This window comes from Polypterus senegalus, chromosome 4 (assembly GCF_016835505.1).
Source record: "Polypterus senegalus isolate Bchr_013 chromosome 4, ASM1683550v1, whole genome shotgun sequence".
Taxonomy (NCBI): Eukaryota; Metazoa; Chordata; class Cladistia; order Polypteriformes; family Polypteridae; genus Polypterus; species Polypterus senegalus.
Window position 1 is genome coordinate 226,561,326 of NC_053157.1, and position 21,306 is coordinate 226,582,631.

The 21,306-nt window shown below is 40.9% G+C and overlaps 1 protein-coding gene across 1 annotated transcript in view; it reads left to right on the plus strand.

The window, feature by feature from the left end:
• The first annotated feature begins 255 nt into the window (after positions 1-255).
• The window catches only part of LOC120528866, a 38,306-nt gene continuing 17,255 nt past the window's right edge, over positions 256-21,306 (plus strand). Inside the window, exons 1-2 of the mRNA XM_039752944.1 lie at positions 256-351; positions 2,403-2,971. Of these exons, the coding sequence (XP_039608878.1) occupies positions 2,444-2,971 (528 nt within the window). The 5' untranslated portion in view covers positions 256-351; positions 2,403-2,443. The remainder of the gene's footprint in view (positions 352-2,402; positions 2,972-21,306) is intronic.

The following is a 21,306-nucleotide window of genomic DNA, read 5'->3' on the forward strand; positions in this document are numbered from 1 at the left end:
TCTTAAGGATAGAGATCTCACAAGTAACCCTCACTCTAACCCTATATTTGTATAAAGGATATTCATTTTGTTCATATTTTTGTAGGTTTTAAGATTCCCAAATTATTTAATAGTACTTGGTTTGAAGGAGTGTTGATAATTCCTCTCTGGGAGTTCTTCCTCTTAATATACTTACAGGTGCTTTTTTGTGTTTTTAACAAAGCAGATATAAATGAGATCACAAATTGCTCAGTTCTGTTTTCCAGTAAATGACACTCCCTGTCTGAATCTTATTTCGAAACTCAAACCTAAAGCGATAAGAGGACCATCATTCACACAGCAGGCACACTACCGCTCTCTGCACTCCTCAAGGTAAGCCGCTCCTTTTCTGCATGTGTTCACTTGTTTAGAACTGCTGTTCTATCACCTTATTTCTATGCATTCTGCGTTACACCTGTGAGACTTTTCTGACCTCATGTGCATGAAAAAAATGATAAGAACTGAGAAAAAGAATTCAAATTCAATTAACTAAGTCTTCTGTTCAACGATACAAGGGTAAAAATGACAAAACCAGAAAGGCCACCTTGAAGTGTTTCCTCCTTTTCTTCCCAGATGTATGAAATGTATTTAGTGGGTTCACACTGTTTCTAAACACAAAACCTCATTGTGTGATTTGAGATTCAGTAGTCATTCTTGCCTAAGTAATGACCAGACTATTGTGACTCCATCACAAGAGAACTTACAATCAGAATACAATTGCATTGTAACTTTTCTTGTGAAGAAATTCACTGAAAATTATGCTTTTTATTATTTAGTCAGATGGATTGGTTGATGGTACTGTAGAAATGGGTGCTCCTTAATATCTCTGGGGCATTAGTTCGATTTCGGGGTTATTTGACAATGGTGTGGAAATTGTAAATCCTCTTTGCTTGGGTTTTTTCCAGACACTCTAGTTTCTGGGAGTAAACATTATGTTAAATATAAGCTAACTGAAAATGTGTTTGTGAGTGTGTACGCATGTTTGTGTGTGTGTTTGTTCATACCCTATAAAGAACAGACATGCTGTCCTGAGTTTGTTTCTGTTTTGTTCCCGAAGCTGATGAGGTGTTCTTGCTGCCTGTTTAATGAAAAGTGTATTTACAGAACATATGGTAGCATGGTTTTGCCAGGATTGCAGCTTTTGATTGAATATTAGTCCTACCATAATTTTTTGTACTACTGATGTTAGACATCTGGGTAAAACAGTTAATGTGACATGGTACTCATATCTCTTATTTAACAGGAGATGTTTATGCAATTTATTTTTTTTTTTAACTAAAACCCCAATAGAAAAAAATTCCTGACATTCTCCTAATCACTAATAAAGCCAAAGTTTAGGATGAGATAGAAAGTGGAGATTTATCTACATTTTGGTAACAGTGTCCAGCAGTATTAGTCTAAAGTGTTTAAGAGGCAGAGACAGAAAAAAATGCAGGAAAGAAAAGACAGTGACAGTAAAACAATAAGAGAAATTACATTTAAAGAGGGTTGTAAGTATTTTCCAGCTGTACTTTAAGATAGACAATTTTGCACCAATTTTGTGAATTTAAAACCAAGGAGCAATCAGAATTATCATTTTTACATGAATGGCAGAGGATCTTCAAGGAAAAATAGTAAAGCATGTTTGAATGTAGCAGATATGGCAATAAAGCTCTGCTTGAGTAAGTACACATGTGTTGGTATTTTGCTCATAAATTTTTTGTTTTGTTCCTAACAGCCTACAAATACCTAATACCTCTGTTTGTGCAATATTGCTTCATGAGTAGTTTCTACCAATAAACAGAATAGACTGTCTTCATCTGTATATGGATACATGTGACAGCATAGTAGAACAAAAAATATAAAAATCAATATGTTGACTTAAAAAAACCTTCCATAAGCCAGAAAAGTACTGTCACTCTTAGCTGTGGAGGTGATGATATGTCTGCTGTGACTCTGTCTGGTGCTTGTACAGTAATTCCTCCCCTACTGAAACCACCCACAACACATGAGGGCACTATTTTTGATCATTTGATAGATAAATCTCCCAGAAAACCTGGCTGCTTCTGGTGGTGCAGTGGTAGTACCTACAACTTGGTGTAACCCTTTTTTGACACACTCTGGCAACGTACAGTAGACATAAAACCATGAGGAACATTCATTTAAGATCTACAGACTACTAACCACCACCCACATGTGTGGTGTAGTTTAATATTCCATAAAACTGTAGGTAAGTTTAAAAGGACTAAAAGAGTTAAGCACCCATATAGTAAATCATGTTGCATGGCTTGATACAGTCTGTAGCTTGAGTGACGACTGGCGGAATATTAGCAGTGTATGTAAATGTCTTTTTCTGCCATTTACCTTTCTTTGCTTCCTAAATTGCTATTTATTTCTTATTTCAGGTTGCACTCCCTTACAGTTTAGACCGCACAGCATAGACAGCATGGCCTCCAAAATCTGGGAAGAAATTGACTCCAACGTTTATATTCCAGCTTGTCTAGAGAGTTATACTGAACCTGTGCAAGACAAAGTCTATGTAATGTTCCATGGAACAACAAAGCAAAATGCAGTGCTAATCAAGAAGAATGGCTTCAAACCCTCTGAGAATGGCATGCTAGGACGGGGTATATATGTTAGCCGAGACATTCAGAAGGCAAGCAGGTACCCCTTGGATATTGATGAAAATCAGCGATATGTCCTAAAGCTCCACGTCCATGTGGGAAGAGTTAAAAAAATTGACAGGCAGGGGCATCCCATGCAGAAAACATGGCACGAGAAAGGATATGATACAGCCTGGGTGCCACCTAACTGTGGAATGGTGCCCAGTGGCTTAGAAGAAGACTGCGTCTGGGATCCCTGGAGAATCCGGGTTATAGAAATCATGAATCCATCTTTAGTTCGTCAGATACTCCATGAACAGGCTATCAGGAATCAGCCTTTTGCTCCTGAAAGAATGTTATATGCACAAAATTACTGAAGGTTTGCTGTATCCTAAAATAAAGAGATATTTTACTTTATGTTTGCCTGTTTCTTATCATGGTGTATCAGAACCTAGTTGCTCGTGTCAGAAACCTGCTCTTTCAAACCTGATTTGAGAATCTGATTAGACTGGTTGACCTTCTCTCCTGTTCGAATAAATTTTCCACATTTGAAATAATGGAAAGTGAATTAATCTGTTTCCACACACTAAACAATACCCATTTCCATAAACTTAAACAGCAAATGCACATAATTTAAGTTAAAAATAACACAATTTAATGCCCTAAATAATAAATTAAAACATGAAAACAATAAATAAAATACATAAATACTGTAAAATAAAATTAAATGTATGGCGGCATGCATAGATGCAGCAGTTCAGTGCTCTTCCTTTAGTCGCTTTGTTTGTCCTTTTGTGTATGTGTTGCTGCTCATCATAATGGCATCCTGATGGGCGAATAACATCTACAGCTAGCACTATCTCCTAAAAATAGAACTACAGTATGCAGCAAGAGGACTGTTAATATTGAGTTTCTCCACTTTCACGACATCCCAGCGGACATAGCGAGGCAGAAGCGGGGCTGGTGATTCTCCAGAGACCACACAAATCACCTTGTTCTAGTTTTTTTCTCAACAATGCAAGATTTCCCACAAATAAGATGGAAGAATTGAAGCTGTAGGTTGCAGCGAATAAGATCGTTAAGGACAGTTCATTCTGCTAATTACAGAGACCTGGTTTCATTCACTCATTCTGAATACAGCTATCGAGTTAGCAGGACGCCCAGTACACTCCAGTAAGAGAAAGGTGTGTTTGTGTGTGGGGTGGCTATGCCTTTATGTCATCAACAGCTGGTGTACTAACACTAAGACTGTACACAACACATAATGTTTACACTTGTTGCATAAGCACCATCTGTTGCTGCATTTTTTTTTACTGCACACGTTGAAGCATCATTCAAACTCCAGATCAGATTTATCTCAAATTTAGCTTTTAATCGTTCAAAGTATGAGGCACCACTGTGCACATATTTATATATATATTAAAGCAAACAAGAAACACCAGACCATAATTTGGAGTGCCACAATCTGCCAGGATTTAAGAAATAAAGTTTAGGTTACCTCCAGTTTTAAAAAAATGTCAATTTCAGAATTTTACAAAAAGGCCTTCTCAGTGATCAGAGGAATTTAATTAAGGTCCTGAAAGTTTATGCATACATTTCCTACAGGTGTCCTCATTTGTCTTGATTATTTACAAATCCTCTGTCAGTATAGAAGTAGTACTGAAACACTTCTCAAGTGACAGCCATGGGCATCATATGTTTACTGGAGCATCAGTATTTCCTAACCAAGGATGAACTTGGGAAAGTGAGGACACAATAACAAATTCATGGTATGAAAGTGAATATTTATTAAAACTAACAAAACAATCGATAGTCAAGAAATAAGTAAAGGTCCATAAAACAATATTGTAATGAGGGGGTTAAAATCTAATAAATAATTGAATCATTAAAACCAGGATAACAAGCAGAACATCCATCCATCCATCCATTATCCACTGCTTATCTGAGGTCGAGTTGCGGGGACAGCAGCCTAAGCAGAGAAGCCCAGACCTCCCTCTTCCTAGCCATCTCCTCCAGCTCCTCTGGGAGGACCCTGAGGTGTTCCCAGGCCAGCCGGGAGATATAATTCTTCCAGTGTGTCCTGGGTCTGCCCTGTGTTCTTCTCCCAGTGGGACATGCTCGAACACCAACATCCCCCAGGGAGGCGTCCAGGGGGCATCCTGAGCAGATGCCCAAACCACCTCAACTGACTCCTCTCAATGCGGAGGAGCAGTGACTCTACTCCGAGTCTCTCCCAGATAGCTGAACTCCTCACCCTATCTATAAGGGAAAGCCACCCAGCGGAGAAAACTCATTTCAGCCGCTTGTATCCACGATCTTGCTCTTTCAGTCACTACCCAAAGCTCATGGCCATAGGTGAGGGTAGGAACGTAAATTGACTGGTAAATCAACAGCCTCGCCTTTTGGCTCGGATCTCTCTTCACCACAACAGGCTGTTGCAGAGGCCTCATTACTGTGGATACCACACCAATCTGTCTGTCAACCTCCCGCTCCATTCTTCCCTCACTCGTGAACAAGACTCCGAGATACTTGAACTCCTTCAGTCGAGGCGGTAATGTGTTCCCAACCTGGAGAGAGCATTCCACTCTTTTCCAGCTGAGAACCATGGCTTCGGATTTAGAGGTTCTGACTCTCATCCCTGCCAATTTACACTCGGCTGCAAACCGCTCCAGTGAGAGCTGGAGGTCACTGTCTGATGAAGCCAACAGAACCACGTCATCCACAAATAGCAGAGATGTGATTCTGAGGTCACCAAACCAGACCCCCTCCACTCCTTGGCTGCGCCTAGAAATTCTGTCCATAAAACTTATGAACAGAATTGGTGACAAAGGGCAGAACTGACGGAGTGCAGCCTCAACAGGAAACAAGTTTGATTTATTACCTGCAATGCGGACTAAGCTCCTGCTCCTCCTGTACAGGGACTGAACGGCTTGTAACAATGAGCCTTGTACCCCATACTCTTGGAGCACACACCCCAGGATGCTTCAAGGAACACGGTCGAATGCAATCTCCAAACCCAAAAAACACATGTGGACTGGTTGGGGAAACTCCCAAGCCCACTTCAGAATCCTGGCCAGGGTGTAGAGCTGGTCCAGTGTTCCATGGCCGGGACGGAATCCGCATTGTTCCTCTTGAATCTGAGATTTGACCATCGACCAAACTCTCTTCTCCAGCACCCCTGAATAGACCTTACCCGGGAGGCTGAGGAGTGTGATCCCTCTACAGTTAGTGCACATCCTCCGGTCACCCTTCTTAAAAAGGGGGATGACCACCCCGGTTTGCCAATCTAGAGGCACTGCCCCCGATGTCCATGCGATGTTGCAGAGACGTGTCAACCAGGACAGCTCCACAACATCCAGAGCCTTGAGGAACCCAGGGTGAACCTCGTCCACCCCAGGGGCTCCACCACCTCGGAGCTTTTTAACTACCTCAGCGACCTCAGCCCCCAATATGGACAGGCCCTCCCGGAGTCCTCTAGCTCTGCTTCCTCTAAGGAAGACATGCTGGTGTTATTGAAAAGATCCTCAAAGTATTCTTTCCACCAGTCAATAACGTCTGCAGTTGAAGTCAGCAGGGCCCCATCTCCACTGTACACAGTGTTGGTGGAGCACAGCTTTCTCCTCCTGAGGCGCCTGACAGTTTGCCAGAACCTTCTCGGTGCCGACCGAAAGTCATTTTCCATGGCTTCCCCAAACTCCTTCCATGCCTGAGATTTTGCCCCTGCAACAGCCAATGCCGCCACACGTTTGGCCCACCAGTACCCCTCAGCTGCCTCTGGAGTCCCACTGGTCAACCAGACCTGATAGGACTCTTATTTCAGCTTGACGGTCTCTTGAACCTTAGGTGTCCACCACCGGGTTTGTGGATTGCCGCCACGAGAGGCACAGACAACCTTGCAGCCACAGCTCCATTCTGCTGCTTCGACAATGGAGGCTCGAAACATAGCCCATTCAGACTCAATGTCCTTCACATCCCTCGGAATAAGGTCGAAGTTCTGCCGGAAGTGGCAGTTAAAGATCATTCTGACCGATTCCTCCTCCAGACATTCTCAGCAGACCCTCATTATACGTTTGGGTCTGCCTGGTCTGTCCGGCAGCCTCTGCCGCCATCTGATCCAACTTACCACCAGGTGGTGACCCTCTTTTTTTCCGAGTGTCCAAGACATAAGGTCACAGATTTGATGACACGATTACAAAGTCGATCATCGAGCTGCGACCTCGGGCATCCTGGCGCCAAGTGAACTTATGGACACCCTTATGCTAGAACATGGTGTTCGTTATGGACAATCCATGACCATCACAGAAATCCAACAACTTTACACCACTCGAGTTTAAATCAGGGAGGCCGTTCCTCCCAATCACACCTTTCCAGGTTTCACTGTCGTTGCCGACGTGAGCGTTTAAGTCTCCCAGCAGGACGATAGAGTGCCCAGGAGCTGCACCTCGCAGCGCTTCTTCCAGGGACTCCAAGAAGGCTGGGTTCTCTGAACTGCCATTTGCCGCATAAGCGCAAACAACAGTCAGAGCTATTCCCCCAACTCAAAAGTGCAGGAAAGCAACCCTCTCGTTCAACAGGGAAAACCCCAACATGCAGGCCTCAAGCCGGGGGGCCATAAGCAAGCCCACCCCTGCCCAATGCCTTTCACCCACAGGAACTCCAGAGTGGAACAAAGTCCAGCCTCTCTCAAGAGGAATGGTGCCAGAGCCCAGACCATGTGTACAACTGAGGGATGGAACGTGAATCAGCTTTTTTCATCTTGTTCTCAGTGCTATCCTCTCTTTCTCTCTCTCTCTCTCTCATCTTTCATGTTCACTCTCAAGGCCTGTCAGCAGGACAGAGGCACAAATGAAGACGTTCTTCAATCTAACTCTCATCCCAAAAATCTCCTTTGACATCAACCCACAATCACCCCTGCTCTGAGAACTTAGCAGGATTGATCTGCCCCTGGAACACCATTCCTTCCCTTCACTGCAGGGCATTTCCAACGTCTTTGCCTCCTTTATCACACACTAGCTTGGCCACCCGATTCATACTCTCTCTTTTCCTCAGTTTTCCTTCATTTTCTCTCCTATTTTTTTCTTCTTCTTTATTGACCCACTCTATATATCACTTGAGTATAATAATCTGACTAACTAATGAGAGATGTGTGTGCCAATTGTGTTTGCACACATGAATGATTAACCACCCACATTTTCCATTAAGCACTTTGTCACATCATCCTATTCTTGCCTGCTGCATCCATGAAATATGAGCCATACTATTCTGAAAAAAACTTTCTGATCTACCACAGAACCCTAACACACTGTACCACACTGACTGATTGGGTCCCTCCTAGAAGTCAAATTCTAGGTTAGCAGTTTTTTTGTGGGGAACATTGAGTTACAGTGGGGGTTTCATGAAAGCTGAACATATGCTGCTAGTAACAAATATACCTTGCTGTAGACAGAGGGTGGAGTAGGATTGGATGTAGATGGTGTTGTATGTACAAGTGTTATAATAAGAGGAAGGTATGACATTAGAAATGTATTTATTTATTCAGTTCTCCAGTAATGATATTCTTTTTATATTAATGACTGTAGCATTCCAGCCGGACCTTATTCAGACGATGCACTCAATAATCATGACGAATGGACCATGGTGGGGTATTCCAACACATTTATTCACAAATTACCATAGACACATCGTAAGAGCTGTTCGCCTTCCAGCTAGATGCTAATTTAAAGATGAATGGAAAACGATAACTTTCTCATTAACCTTTTCTGGTGAGCAAACAGTAGCAGTTCGAACTTCCTTCCCGGAAGTTGCCTGTACCCAATTTCAAAATAAGAGTCTAATGAACATTATAAGGTATAATTCGTTCAGGGATTTAAGTATCTAAAATATATCAAATAGAACAAATAATCTGGGTCATTTACACTGCCACCAAATCATTAGTGTTTCAAATATCATAACTTCATAACTATAGGAAGTGAGAACACAAATGATTTCCTAATACAAAGAATGACTAACCAACAGAAGCATAGTATGCAAGGAATGAACTAGTCATTTTCCAACAATAAGACTAGTTTTTGAACTGGCCATTCAAGCAGTGACCACTTGATGAGACGTTCACCATTTTTGCCAGGTTTCCTGTCACCTAGACATAGCTTTACTCTCCTAACCAGTCCATCTCTGTCCATTGTAGTTTCTACGACTCTGCCCAATCTCCATTCATTTCTGGGCAAGTCTTCATCCTTCTTTATGACTATATCTCCCATCTGCAGGTTTCTCTTTGGGGTGTGCCAGCGTTGTCTGAAGGCAATGTTGGCCAAATACTCTTTCCGCCAACGGCTCCAGAACTGATCGGCCAAGTATTGTACGTGGTGCCATCTCTTTCTCGCGTACATATCTTCCCTTATGAACTTGCCTGGGGGAGGAAGGGTAATGGTAGACTTCAGGGTAAGTAATTGGTTTGGTGTCAGTGGCTCAAGACTATTGGGATCGTGTAGGTTTTCAACAGTGAGAGGACGACTGTTAACTATCATCATTGCTTCATAGAAGAATGCTCGGAGTGAAGCATCAGGTAGGTTTCCAGGTGAGAGTGCGAGGGTCGCGTTGAGAACACTCCTGACTGTTCTAATTTGACGCTCCCACACTCCACCAACATGACTTGAACCAGGAGCATTTAGGATGAAGTCACACTGCTTCTTAGAAAGGAAGTTCGTCAGTTTATCACCATCTAGTTCCGTGAGGGCTTCCTGTAGTTCATTCTTGGCTCCTAGGAAGTTACTGCCTTGGTCAGATTTGATCTGGCGCACGGCTCCACATATAGCAATGAAGCAGCGCAGTCCAATTATGAATGAGTCTGTAGATAGGTCCTCGAGCATTTCAATATGGATGGCTCTAGAGGAGAAGCAGGTGAAAAGGAGACCATATAGTTTTCGCACACTATGTCCTTTCCATAGAAATGCAGGGCCGGTAAACCAGTTCGATGATATTAGCTCATTGACGAAACAACCTCTAGAAGCACGATCCGCAGGATTCTGGTCGGTAGGGACGTATCTCCATTGCCTTTGATTCGTGTAGAGATGTATCTTCTGGATACGTTTGGTTACAAACGTGTGAAAACGTTGAGCCTCGTTATTGATGTACCCTAGTACAACCTTGGAATCGGTCCAAAAATGCTCTTCAATGTCCGCATATCCCAGTTCTTCCTTCAAAACATTGCTGGTTTTCACAGAGATGACTGCAGCCATCAACTCTAATCTTGGGATCGTGGTAACCTTTGTTGGGGCGACACGAGATTTGGCCATGACTAGTGCACAGTGGATGTCTCCTTCTTCATTGCTAAGCCTCAGATATGAACACTGTCCATAGCCGGTTGTGCCTGAGTCGGAGAAGTGATGTAACTCACGTTTGATAACCTTTCCGAAATCTGCCAGTGCGTAACTTCGGGGTATATTTATCCTCTCCAAGTTGTTGAGGTCGTTTTTCCATTTCTCCCACCGTGGCGAAGTTCGTTGGTGAGAGGGTCATCCCAACCTGTTCCATGGCAGCACATCTGCTGGAGCACTTCCTTTCCAATGAGCAAAAAGGGGGCTACGAGACCCAAGGGATCATACAAAGATGCAACAATGGACAATATGCCTCAACGCATTGCAGGCTGTTCCTTAAGATTGGTGCTGATCTTCAGGCTGTCTGATTCAACATGCCATTGGATACCCAACGCTCTCTCCGAAGGTAAGTTGTCAAAGGCAAGGTTGAGGTCTTTAATGTCTAATGCACGTTCAGTTGCTGGTATGCTTTCCAGGACAGCTTTGTCATTGGACACAAACTTGTGGAGCCTAAGACCACCCAGGGCACAAATTCTTCTGGCTTCTTCTGCCAACTTAATAGCCTTCTCTGAGCTGTCTGTACTTGTGACTCCATCGTCGACATAGAAATTTCTCAGAATGAACTGAGAGCCTAATGGGTATCGGTCTTTATTTTCTGTAGCCAAATGCTTCAATCCGTAGTTCGCAGAACCAGGCGATGAGGCTGCGCCAAAGATATGCATCCTCATACGGTATTCTTGGGGCTGTGCACCGAGATCTCCTTTCTTCCACCAGAGGAAGCGCAGGTAATCCTGATCTGACTTCCGCACATGAAATTGATGAAACATTTTCTCTATGTCGCACATCAATGCAGTGGAGTGCAACCGGAAGCGAAGGAGTACACCATTGAGATTGTTCATCAGGTCAGGACCAGTAAGCAGATGATCGTTCAGACTGGTTCCCTGGTACTTGGCAGAGCAGTCGAACACCACGCGCAGTTTGCCTGGCTTCTTGTCGTGGAATACACCGTGATGAGGTATGTACCATTTTTCGCCCTCCTTCCCATCATCGTGGACTTCCTCTGCATCACCCTTTTCTATGACCTTCTCCATGAACTTGACATACTGTTCTTTGTACCTTTCATCCTTTAACAGCTTCCTCTTTAGATGGCTCAGACGCATGACTGCAAGCTGTTTGTTGTCAGGTAAGGTAGGTCTCTCCTTAAAGGGTAGCGGCATCTCGTAGTGACCTTGACTATTCTTTTTGATGTGGTTCTTGAGTTTGTCCAGGAACAGGATGTCCTCTTGAGACACTGGTTTGCCATCTTCCTTAGCATCCTTAAAGTCAGACTCTAGAATGCGAATGGCATCTGCCGGGGTGACTGGTGGGAGCTCCTTGACTGCAAATCGGAAACACTGTCCCATCGTACTCGAAGCGTCGGGGCATGTCGACGCACCACCAACTATGCTCCATCCTAAGTCGGTACGGATCGCATAAGGCTCATCGTTTCCTCCCAATATGACGTCTCTTGGTGCCATTGCTTGTGCACAGTTATATCTATCAACAAACCAACCTCACAATCCTGTAGAGGTGGAATCTCTTCTATGACCTTGGAGAGATGATTCCATCTTTTAGCTGTCTCGCTTGTTGGGATATGGGCTCTGTTTACGGTATGCAATCCTTGGTATAAGCAGGAGGAAGGTCGATGAGGAGGGAGGAGCTATAACCCCGCACACAAAGCCCTGAGACTCTTTGGCTCTTCACGATCACATCACGTCCGATCATAGTAGTTAACTTCAGCTTAACTAGACAGGAATCTGCCTTTAGTACATCGCTCAGTTCCTGCTCAACAAATGTCGTGTCGCTTTGTGTGTCCAGCAGGGCGTAAACCAGTTTCTCTGTTCCTGTATCCTTTTTTGACACCCACACGGGCACAATCATTGATGTGTTAGTTGGCTGTCCAGTAATCACTGACATTGAAGTTGCAGCAGCTTCCGTTTGGCTGGCGTTGCTCAGGATAGCGCTTTCCTGTGGCAGGACCTTCTCCTTCTTTATATAGTTGTCATCGTGTAAACAAGTGGGATGTTTACCCTTACACGTGTTGCATGCGTGTCGATGTCGACAGTCTTTTGCACTATGTCCAGGTTTGGTGCAGCCATAGCAGAGCTTATGTTCTCTGACAAAATCTCGTCGCTCCTCCAGAGTTTTAGCAATAAACTTGGGACATCCATGTAGTCTGTGCTGATTATTTTGACAGAAGGCACAAGGAGGCTTTTCCTTTCCTTTAACTGGCTTGAGCCTCTCAGTGTCAGGCTCAGTCTGTGTGTTCAGAACGCTTGCCTTGTTCCTCTTAGGTTCTCTGCTGCTTTGTTTTGCAGTGCTTGACTCAGAGCTGTGGAGGCATAAGCTGAGGTGATCAGATTGCAAGCGATCTCTGCCTCTGTCGTCATAAACGCGGCAAAGTCCTTAAAACTGGGGAATTCCTTATTGCCTTTTAGGGCTTCAGTAACCTTCCTGTTCCAGTGAGATGCTATCCACTCTGGTAGTTTGAGGACTAGCTTCTTATTCTCTTCACAGTCGTTCAGTATTTCGAGGCTCTTCACATGTGTCATTGCATCTTGGCAAGCGTTTAAGAAATCTTAGAAGTCTCTTAATCGTTCTGCATCCCTTGGTTAGATCTTTGGCCAATCTGTGAGCTTATCTCTGAAGGCTCTCTGTATAATAAAGGTTTGGCCATATCTGTTATCCAGTTTGTTCCACGCATCCTTATAAGCGTCGCTGTCATTTCTTTAGAAAGTTCCTTCCAATGTTTTACAAGCTGGGCCGCCTACATACTTCCTTAAGTAATAAAGTTTGTCTGCTGAGGAGATGGCCTTTTTGTCAATAAGTGACATGAATGAAGTTTTCCACTCAATGAACTGAATGGGGTCACCATTAAATACAGACGGCTCTGGAACTGGAAGTCTATTTAGAGCCATACTATCTTGTAGGGCTTGGGCAAGGGATGACACGTTTAGGTCGGGTGGTGATGCTGTGACGTTGGGAGTTGGATGGCCGATAGCAGGGGGAACATGATGATTTCCCACTGAACTATTAGAGGAATGGAGACTGCCTTCCTGCGAGGCTACCTGGCTGTAGACCTGCAGTTTGGCCCGAGCAACCCTTAAATTCTTTTCTGCTTGACGGCGTTCAAGTCTGCGCTTTTCTATTTCCATTTTTCTCTGCTGTTCCTCTATCTTCTCCCTTTGTCTCTCTTCTTCGAGCAACCCTTCAAATTCGACTTCCTTAGCAGCTAGCTCTGCTGCGGTATCCGCCTGTTTGAGTGTTAGAGTAGTGCTTTTTTGACTACGGATTGACTTTGTCACTTTAGATGCGGTGGATCCATAGATGGAATGTGCGTAGCTGTTCTTAAGCAGCTCCCTGAGACGGCGTTGCACTTGTTCTGCATCATAATCTCCATCGAGGTCTGACATTCTCTCGTAGGCAACCTTCATAATTTCAGCTGTAACCGCCCCACAACTGTCTACGTGACGTCTTAATTCTGGAGAAGGTGTAATGTGACTTCGTATTTCAAGGTAAGTGTTTAACACAGCCTCTTTGTCTTTCTCCAAAGCATCCATCAAAGATGCCAGCTCGCCTTTACTAATGTCTGACTTGAGCTGCTCTCTTGACTCTTGGGCTCGAATCTTCCATCTTTCGTATGTTGAGATGAACTTTCTTTCTCTTTTTCTTGCTTCCTCCTGTTGCATTTCGAGCACCTTTGGAGTTGGGATTTTTGTTCAAGTCGAGCGTCGGAGGCCTTCTTTAAGCTCGCCTTGTAAGTTGTTCAACGTTTCTTCTCTACGTTGAATTTCCTTCTCCAAAAGTTCTATTTCCGCAGTTTCTGATGCGTCTTCAAGAGACGCCTTAAGCCTTTTGATTTTATTCTGCAGGTCGACTATCTGATGCTCTAGTTCTGTTTGTGAGGAGGGATTCTCCATTTCCTTCATATTTATGTTATTTACTTATCTAATTTGTAGGCTTTAGTTAATGAGCTGATTGTAGTTACTATAACTTACAGGCTGCATTAACAGAAGGGAGGAAAATCTTTGCGTTTTAAACTAAGTTGAAATAGAAGCCAATAACCAACATAACGTTAAGAAGAAATGTATAAAATAATAAATTCAAGCTGCTAGCTGTTGCTGACTGACAATACCAATAAACAAAGTTACTTCACTTATTACTTCATGTCCGTTGTCTTAATGCAGTAAATGCCTACAGTAGTTGACGTCCTTCTCTCGACATGAAAAGTTGACTGCAGCGCTTAGCTCACGCCGTACCCTTCTATGCCGCGAGCCTCCCTTGGTTTCAGCGCGAGCCACCCACGGCTCCTTCGCGGCAAACATGGATGAGAATCAATGTCCTTTCTTTGTCAATTAGAATGAAATGTTCCATACCTTTTCTGACCGTCACATCAAACCATTAAGCCAGCTGCATGATGATCATAAAGTCTCTCTGTCTAGAAGACCCGTAGAATGGCGCCGATCTGCTCCGTGAAATGTCTTGTCAATCCCAGACGAATAGCAACACAGCTCCGAGAGACCGAGACTCGTCCTCGTAGTTCCGTGGTGCAGAGTGGCAGCAGGATGATGTGGGGGGATCAGCTCTTACTGTAGCATTCCAGCCGGACTTTATTCAGATGATGCACTCAATAATCATGACGAATGGACCATGGTGGGGTATTCCAACACATTTATTCACAAATTACCATAGACACATCGTAAGAGCTGTTCGCCTTCCAGCTAGATGCTAATTTAAAGATGAATGGAAAACGATAACTTTCTCATTAACCTTTTCTGGTGAGCAAACAGTAGCAGTTCGAACTTCCTTCCCGGCAGTTGCCTGTTCCCAATTTCAAAATAACAGTCTAATGAACATTATAAGGTATAATTCGTTCAGGGATTTAAGTATCTAAAATATATCAAATAGAACAAATAATCTGGGTCATTTACAATGACCATACAATGTAAGTACTGTCCTCTACAATGCCAGAATAAAGCAGCAAGTCTCATTAGATGCTATAGGACAAAGAGCCATGGCCATACTCTTACTTTTTGCTATATGTTACTTGTTTGAGGTTGTTTTATCTGTAATTACCTTAACCAAGACAAAATACAAATCAAAAGTCAACATTGAAAATGAACTAAGAGTGGCCATCTGAAAATGGCAGCCGTATCTGCAGTATGTGTCAGGTTCACTCTAGTCATTGAAGGTGTGATTCTTGCAAAGAAATTTTCAGTTTCAGTTTTAAATATTGTGACTGAGATTGTAAACCTGCAATTCCTGCATGGCAAGCTAATTTTAGAAAAAACAATAAAAAAATAAAAAACAAACTGCTATTGAAATCAACAAATGTTGCCACACCCAATGGATAGATGAATCTTGTTACACAGTAAAATTGTTTTAGCTTGTTTTTCATTGATGTTAACTGTAAGACAAATACAAAGAAGTTATTCCAAACCAAATGTTGACATTACTTTAGAAACATTCTTGTATGAACTTTAATACCATCACCATTAAAAACACTTGTTACTCTTACTTGTTTATTCTTTTTCATTAAAATGTTACATGCTGAAGTCTCAACTTGGTAGTAATGACAGAAAACATTTTCAAAACATAGCTTTAGGAAAAGACCATTGATAAAACTGACAGATGGTTGGATGAAATAATATTAAAAAACAATGAAATCTCCATAACCACAATAAACTTTACTGGGAAGAGTGGGTTAGAAATGTGAGATACAGTATATAGCATAATGTAAAAGCTAACAATCTTAGTATTTTAAGGCTGCAAATAATGTGTTTGATTACCAAAATAAGAACAATAGCTAACATGAATAATTGAAATATTTGTCTGAAATTTTTACTTTTTACATAACTCTTGATAAATATATAACTTCAATTTATTCTTTTATAATAACACTAGACAGAGTTAAAGATGTGTGAAAATTTGATATAGTTAAAATAAAACACTGGACATCTGAAAGTGTATGGATAGATGTAAAAGTTTTCAGAGCCTTTAAATATTGTTATATTACATTTGATATATCATGTCCTGGTCTGCAGCTTTGCCCAAATTCTCATTCTTAGGAAAATGTACAATTAAAACACAAAACGCATTATTTTTCAGCAAATATCTAAAACTGAGATCTCACAAGTAACCCCTCACTCTAACCCTATATTTGTATATAGGATATTATTTTTGTTTATATTTACGTAAGTTTTAAGATTCCTAAATTATTTAATAGTACTTAGTTTGAAGGAGTGTTGATAATTCTTCTATAGAAGTTTCTTGCTCGTGATGTACTTACAGGTGTTTCTTTTTTTTTTTTTATAGATAAAACAGATTAGCTCACAAATTACTAACTTCTGTTTTCTAGTAAAAGGCACACCCAATCTGAATCTCATTTCGAAACTCAAAACTAAGGCGATAACAAGGCCGCCATTTATGCTGCAGGCACAATGCCACTCTCTGCACTCCTCGAGGTTCTACTTGTTCACTTGTTTAGAACTGCTAATACCTGTAAGTCTTATACCTGTAAGACTTTTCTGATCTCACGTGAATGAAAAAAATGATAAGAACTGAGAAAAGGAATTCAAATTCAATTAACTAAGCCTTGTGTTCAACTATACAAGGGTAAAAATGACAAAAACAGAAAAGCCAACTTGAAGTGTTTTCTCCATTTCTTCCCAGATTTGACATAAATTGTATTTAGTAGGCTCTAACTGTTTCTAAACACAAAACCTTGTTGTGCAAGTTCAGATTCAGTAGTAATTCCTAAATGATGACCAAACTATTGTGATCCCATCACACGAGAAGTATAATAAAAATCAGAAAGACATTTACATGTTAAGTCGTCTTGTGACGAAGTTCACTGAGAATTATGCATTTTACTATTTACTCAGATTAATTGGTTTATGGTAGACATATGTAATTCCTAACAGGTCTAGGACATTAGTTTGATTTTGGGGCTAGTTGACCATGGTGTGGAGTTTGTAAATCCTCTTTGCTTGGGTTTTTTCCAGACAGACTAGTTTCCAGAATTAAACATTATGTTAAATATAAGCTACCTGAAAATGTGCTTGTGTGCATGTGTGTGTGTGTACATAAAGAAATTATATGCTGACCTGAGTTTGTTCTTGTTTTGTATTCGATGCTGATGAGATGTTTTTACTGCCTTTAAATGAAAAAGTGTATTTAGAGAACAGGTGGTTGTATCGTTTTGGCAAGATTGCAACTTTCGTTTGTATATTAATCTTACCATACTGTAAGTTTATGTAGTACTGATTTTAGATATCTGGGTAAAACTGTTAATGGAACATGGCACTCATATCTCTTATTTGACAGGATATAGTTATGCATTTTATTTTTTGCACTACAACCACAACAGAAAAAAAACATTCTCTTAATCACTAATAAAGCCCAAGGTTGGGCTGAGATGGGAGGTGGAGATTTATCTAAAGTTTGATAACAATTTTAACAATATTAGTCCAAAGTGTTTAAGTAAGTGCATGCACAAAAGGCAAAGAAAGGAAAGAAAAGACAGTGACAGTAAAACCATGAGAGAAATGGCATTTAAAGAGCTTGGTAAGTGCTTTGCTGTTGTAATTTAAGATAGGTAATGTTTCACCAAATTTGTTAATTTAAAACCAAGGAACAATCAAAATGAAAAAATTTATGTGAGAGACAGAGAATCATCATGGGAAAATAGTAAAGCATGTTCAAATGTAGAAGATATGGCAATAAAGCTCTGCTTGAGCTCCCATAACCTCAATGAGCGGGGCAAGTCAAACGCAAAGGCATAGCCTAACAGAGGCGCCATTTGCCAATAAAGCAAATAAAGTAATAAAGTGTTTTTGCTAAATCCATATCCTCATCTGTGGCCATGAGACTTGTTTGGTGATCACAAGTACAAACGGCTAAAATGAGGTTTTTCAGGGTTTCTGGTTTCATTTGTGATGTTACATAAGAGATGGAGGTCAGTAATGTGCGGGACCTCAGCATAAAAATGCTGCTTCTCTGGATTTTGAGAGCCAACTGATGTGATTTGGACATTTAGTGAAGATGACCCTGAGTGACAACCAGAAGAGGTGTTACAAGTACAACCCACTGGGACAAGAACCAGGACATGCTAGAGAAAAATGCATTTTTGAATGACCTGGAAGGGTTGCCTAGTCAATCCTGCCTGTCATGTTGCTTCTACGAATCTCATCCATAAAAAGCAGAATGAAGCCTTCCATGGCTTTTTTTCCAAACTTAACACAGTTTCCTCTTTGTTTCTTTCCCACCTACAAAACATGAAAGTTGTTAGATTTTTATACTTAGTGGAAAAAAAAACACTTTCCTACCAAGAAGTGAAAATCCTTCTAAAGGAACTACCTGACTGACTTCCTCTCACAAAGATCAAAATCTAAGGAAATCAGGCTAGCTGCTGCTCAAAGCTCCTAACACTCCATGGTGATACTAAAAAAAATAATAAAACAGTTCTATTTTATTTAAGAAAATAAATAACAGGACATAATAAAAGTACACTATTCACCAGTAGGATCACTGATTAGTGAATTCAATATCTACAGCCCCTTAACTGAGATGAGGACAAGTTTGTAGTTAAGCACTGAGTGTGCCGGCAACACCATCCTTAGCCCTAAATGTGTAAAAGTGACATTAATTTTGTTTATATTTTTGCAGGTTTTCAAATTTCTAAATAATTTAAAAATACTCGAGTGGGCCCAGATATGAACTGGAATCCCATCCAGTGTTGGTTACTTTCTTATGCCTCAAACGTCTTATGTAGGCTCAGATTGTCTCTGATTTTCTAAAAGAAAAAGTAGACATAGGAAATGGATGGATGAAAGATTGGCAATCTTGGACAAAGAAAGAAAAGTACTAACACATTTTCTCTTGAAGTTTCATGCCTCAGGTGTTCTTACAGGTGTGGTTTTAATAAGACAGATATAAACAGGATCACAAACTTCTAATGTTTTGTATCTTTTCAAAACCCAAAGCTGAGACAATAAATGGCCACCCTTCACTTCTCAGGCACACCTTAGCTAACTACACCCTTGGAGTTAAGACATGCTACTTTCAAATGCATGCTGCTTTATACCTTTGAATTTTCCTGTCTTCACTGGAATTTAAGAAACAATAAATACTAGGAATGAGGATTAAAATGAACTAAATGAGCTTAGCTTTGAAATATCTGGGGACAAAATAGAAAAGCCAATCTGTGAGATAAAACATACTCAGTGAGCACTCACTCATTTCTTCAAACTGCAAAACCTTTTTCTACTTACTAAGACTCAACTTTCCTAAATTGGTGCTGCCTAACAGGTCCAAATTCTAGCACTTTCTAGCAATTTCTAAAATCCCACTTCTGGACTGTAGGACCCTTTAGATAAGACTGAGTGGTTTAACTGAATATTTACATTTGTATGTGTGTGTGTTTTGTCCTAACATGGAATGGCATCCTATCCAGGGTTTGATCCTGTGTTATACCTGATGCTACTGGGATAAATTTCTGCTGCCTGTGCAATAAAATGTGTGTTTAGGCAGTAGAAAGTACCTAGTACGGAGTGTTAGATGTCTAGGTAAAACTCTTAATGTAAAATGGCACAATAGGATTATGAATTTCATTTTTTAACCTACAACCCCAACAACAGAATTCCCTGACATTTTCCTGATCATTGATAAATTAAAATATTCATAAAGGCCAGGGCTGGGGTGAGATGGGGATTATCTGTGGTTTGATGGAGGTTTCCATGATAATCCAACTGTAAGTCTACAGTTTTTAAGAGTGTACATGCACTAATGGCAATGAGAGAAAGGAAATCTCATGGTAAAAAACCCAGTGCTATCCATTTTAGAAGGCCAGAAGATATCGATTAGAAATTGATCAAAGTCAACAATATGTCCTAAAGCTCAATGTGAATGTGAGAATAGTTCCAAAGTTTGAAAGGCAGAGGCATCCAATGCAGAATAAATCACACTACTGTGGATACGATACAGCCTGGATGCCATCTAACTGTGGAATGGTGCCCAGCAGCTTAAAAAAAGATTGTGTCTGGGATCCCATGAGCATCCAGGTTAAAAAAGTCATGATTCCACATTCTGTTCAGTAATCAGTAATTCAAGTATCTGTCTTTAGCATTACTGAAGGTTTGTTGGGTCCTGAAATAAAAAGATTTTTTTACATTGCATTTGCCTGTTTCTTATCATAGTGAGTGGGATACACCTATTGCCTATTTTAGGAAGCTGTTCTTTAATTTGCGGAAGTGATTAGAGTGACAAGTCATCTGTTCTGACCTCTCAATGCTGTTATTAATCCATCACAGTTTTCAGACAGCTGTAAGTTTAAATTCATTTATATGTTGGCTGAGTTTGTGTTAGAAAGCCATTTCATTGTCAACTGATGCATCAAAATCTAAAAAAGGTAAACAGTGAGAAACATTTACATTGTATGTTTTACATACAAAGCTGGAAAAGGTCAACTTGAAATTTAGATGCAGTAAGAAACTGAAAAGAACTATACAGTGGATGAATAAGGAGTAAAAATGGAGTTTTAAGTATTCAAAAGTTATGAAAGGAGAAGTTCTGCTTGGATGAAAATGTATTAAATCTAACAAAGCATACGGACCAGACATTATTTATCCTAGTGTGCTTATTTAGGTTAGTGAGTATACAATTAAGCTCTTGTCATTTATTTTTCAATAATCACTTCACACTGGACACATTCCTGCAGATTGTAATATGCAAAATGGTGCCCTGTTATTATACAGTACAAAAAGGTGAAAGGGCAGTAAATGTATTAAAAAAAGATTGAGCATTATGTGGTAGCAACCAATGTATTAGTGAACAGTTAACATGGGTTTAGACGGGGAGATCACATTTCTCTAAAATACTGGAATTCCCTGAGGAAGCAACAGAAGCTGTCAACCTGATTACCAACCAGATAGTGTTTCACAGGATCAAACTTAAAGAAGTAGAAATTCAAAACAAAGGAATAAGAAGGGGTAATGGTTGTGATGGATCTATGGAGATAGAATTAAATGAGATAATCTGAGATCCAACAAAAGTAGGAGACATAAATAAGAAAATACACAAAAGCAGGTTGAAGTGTTAGGAACATAAGGTGAGGAATGAATGACAATGAATATGTGGCCAAATGATTGATAGAAATAGAAGTTCAAGATATGAGAAAGAGTGGGAAGCCAATGCAGAGGTAGATGTTAAAAGAAAAAGAAGATCTGATGGAAAAGGGCTTGAATGGGGAGGAGGTTCATTACCGGGCTGTTTGGAGAATGTAGATCAAGTACATTGGTCCAACCCAGAAGAGAGAACAGATGAAGAGGAACAAGAAGAAAAAGAAGAAGAAAAAG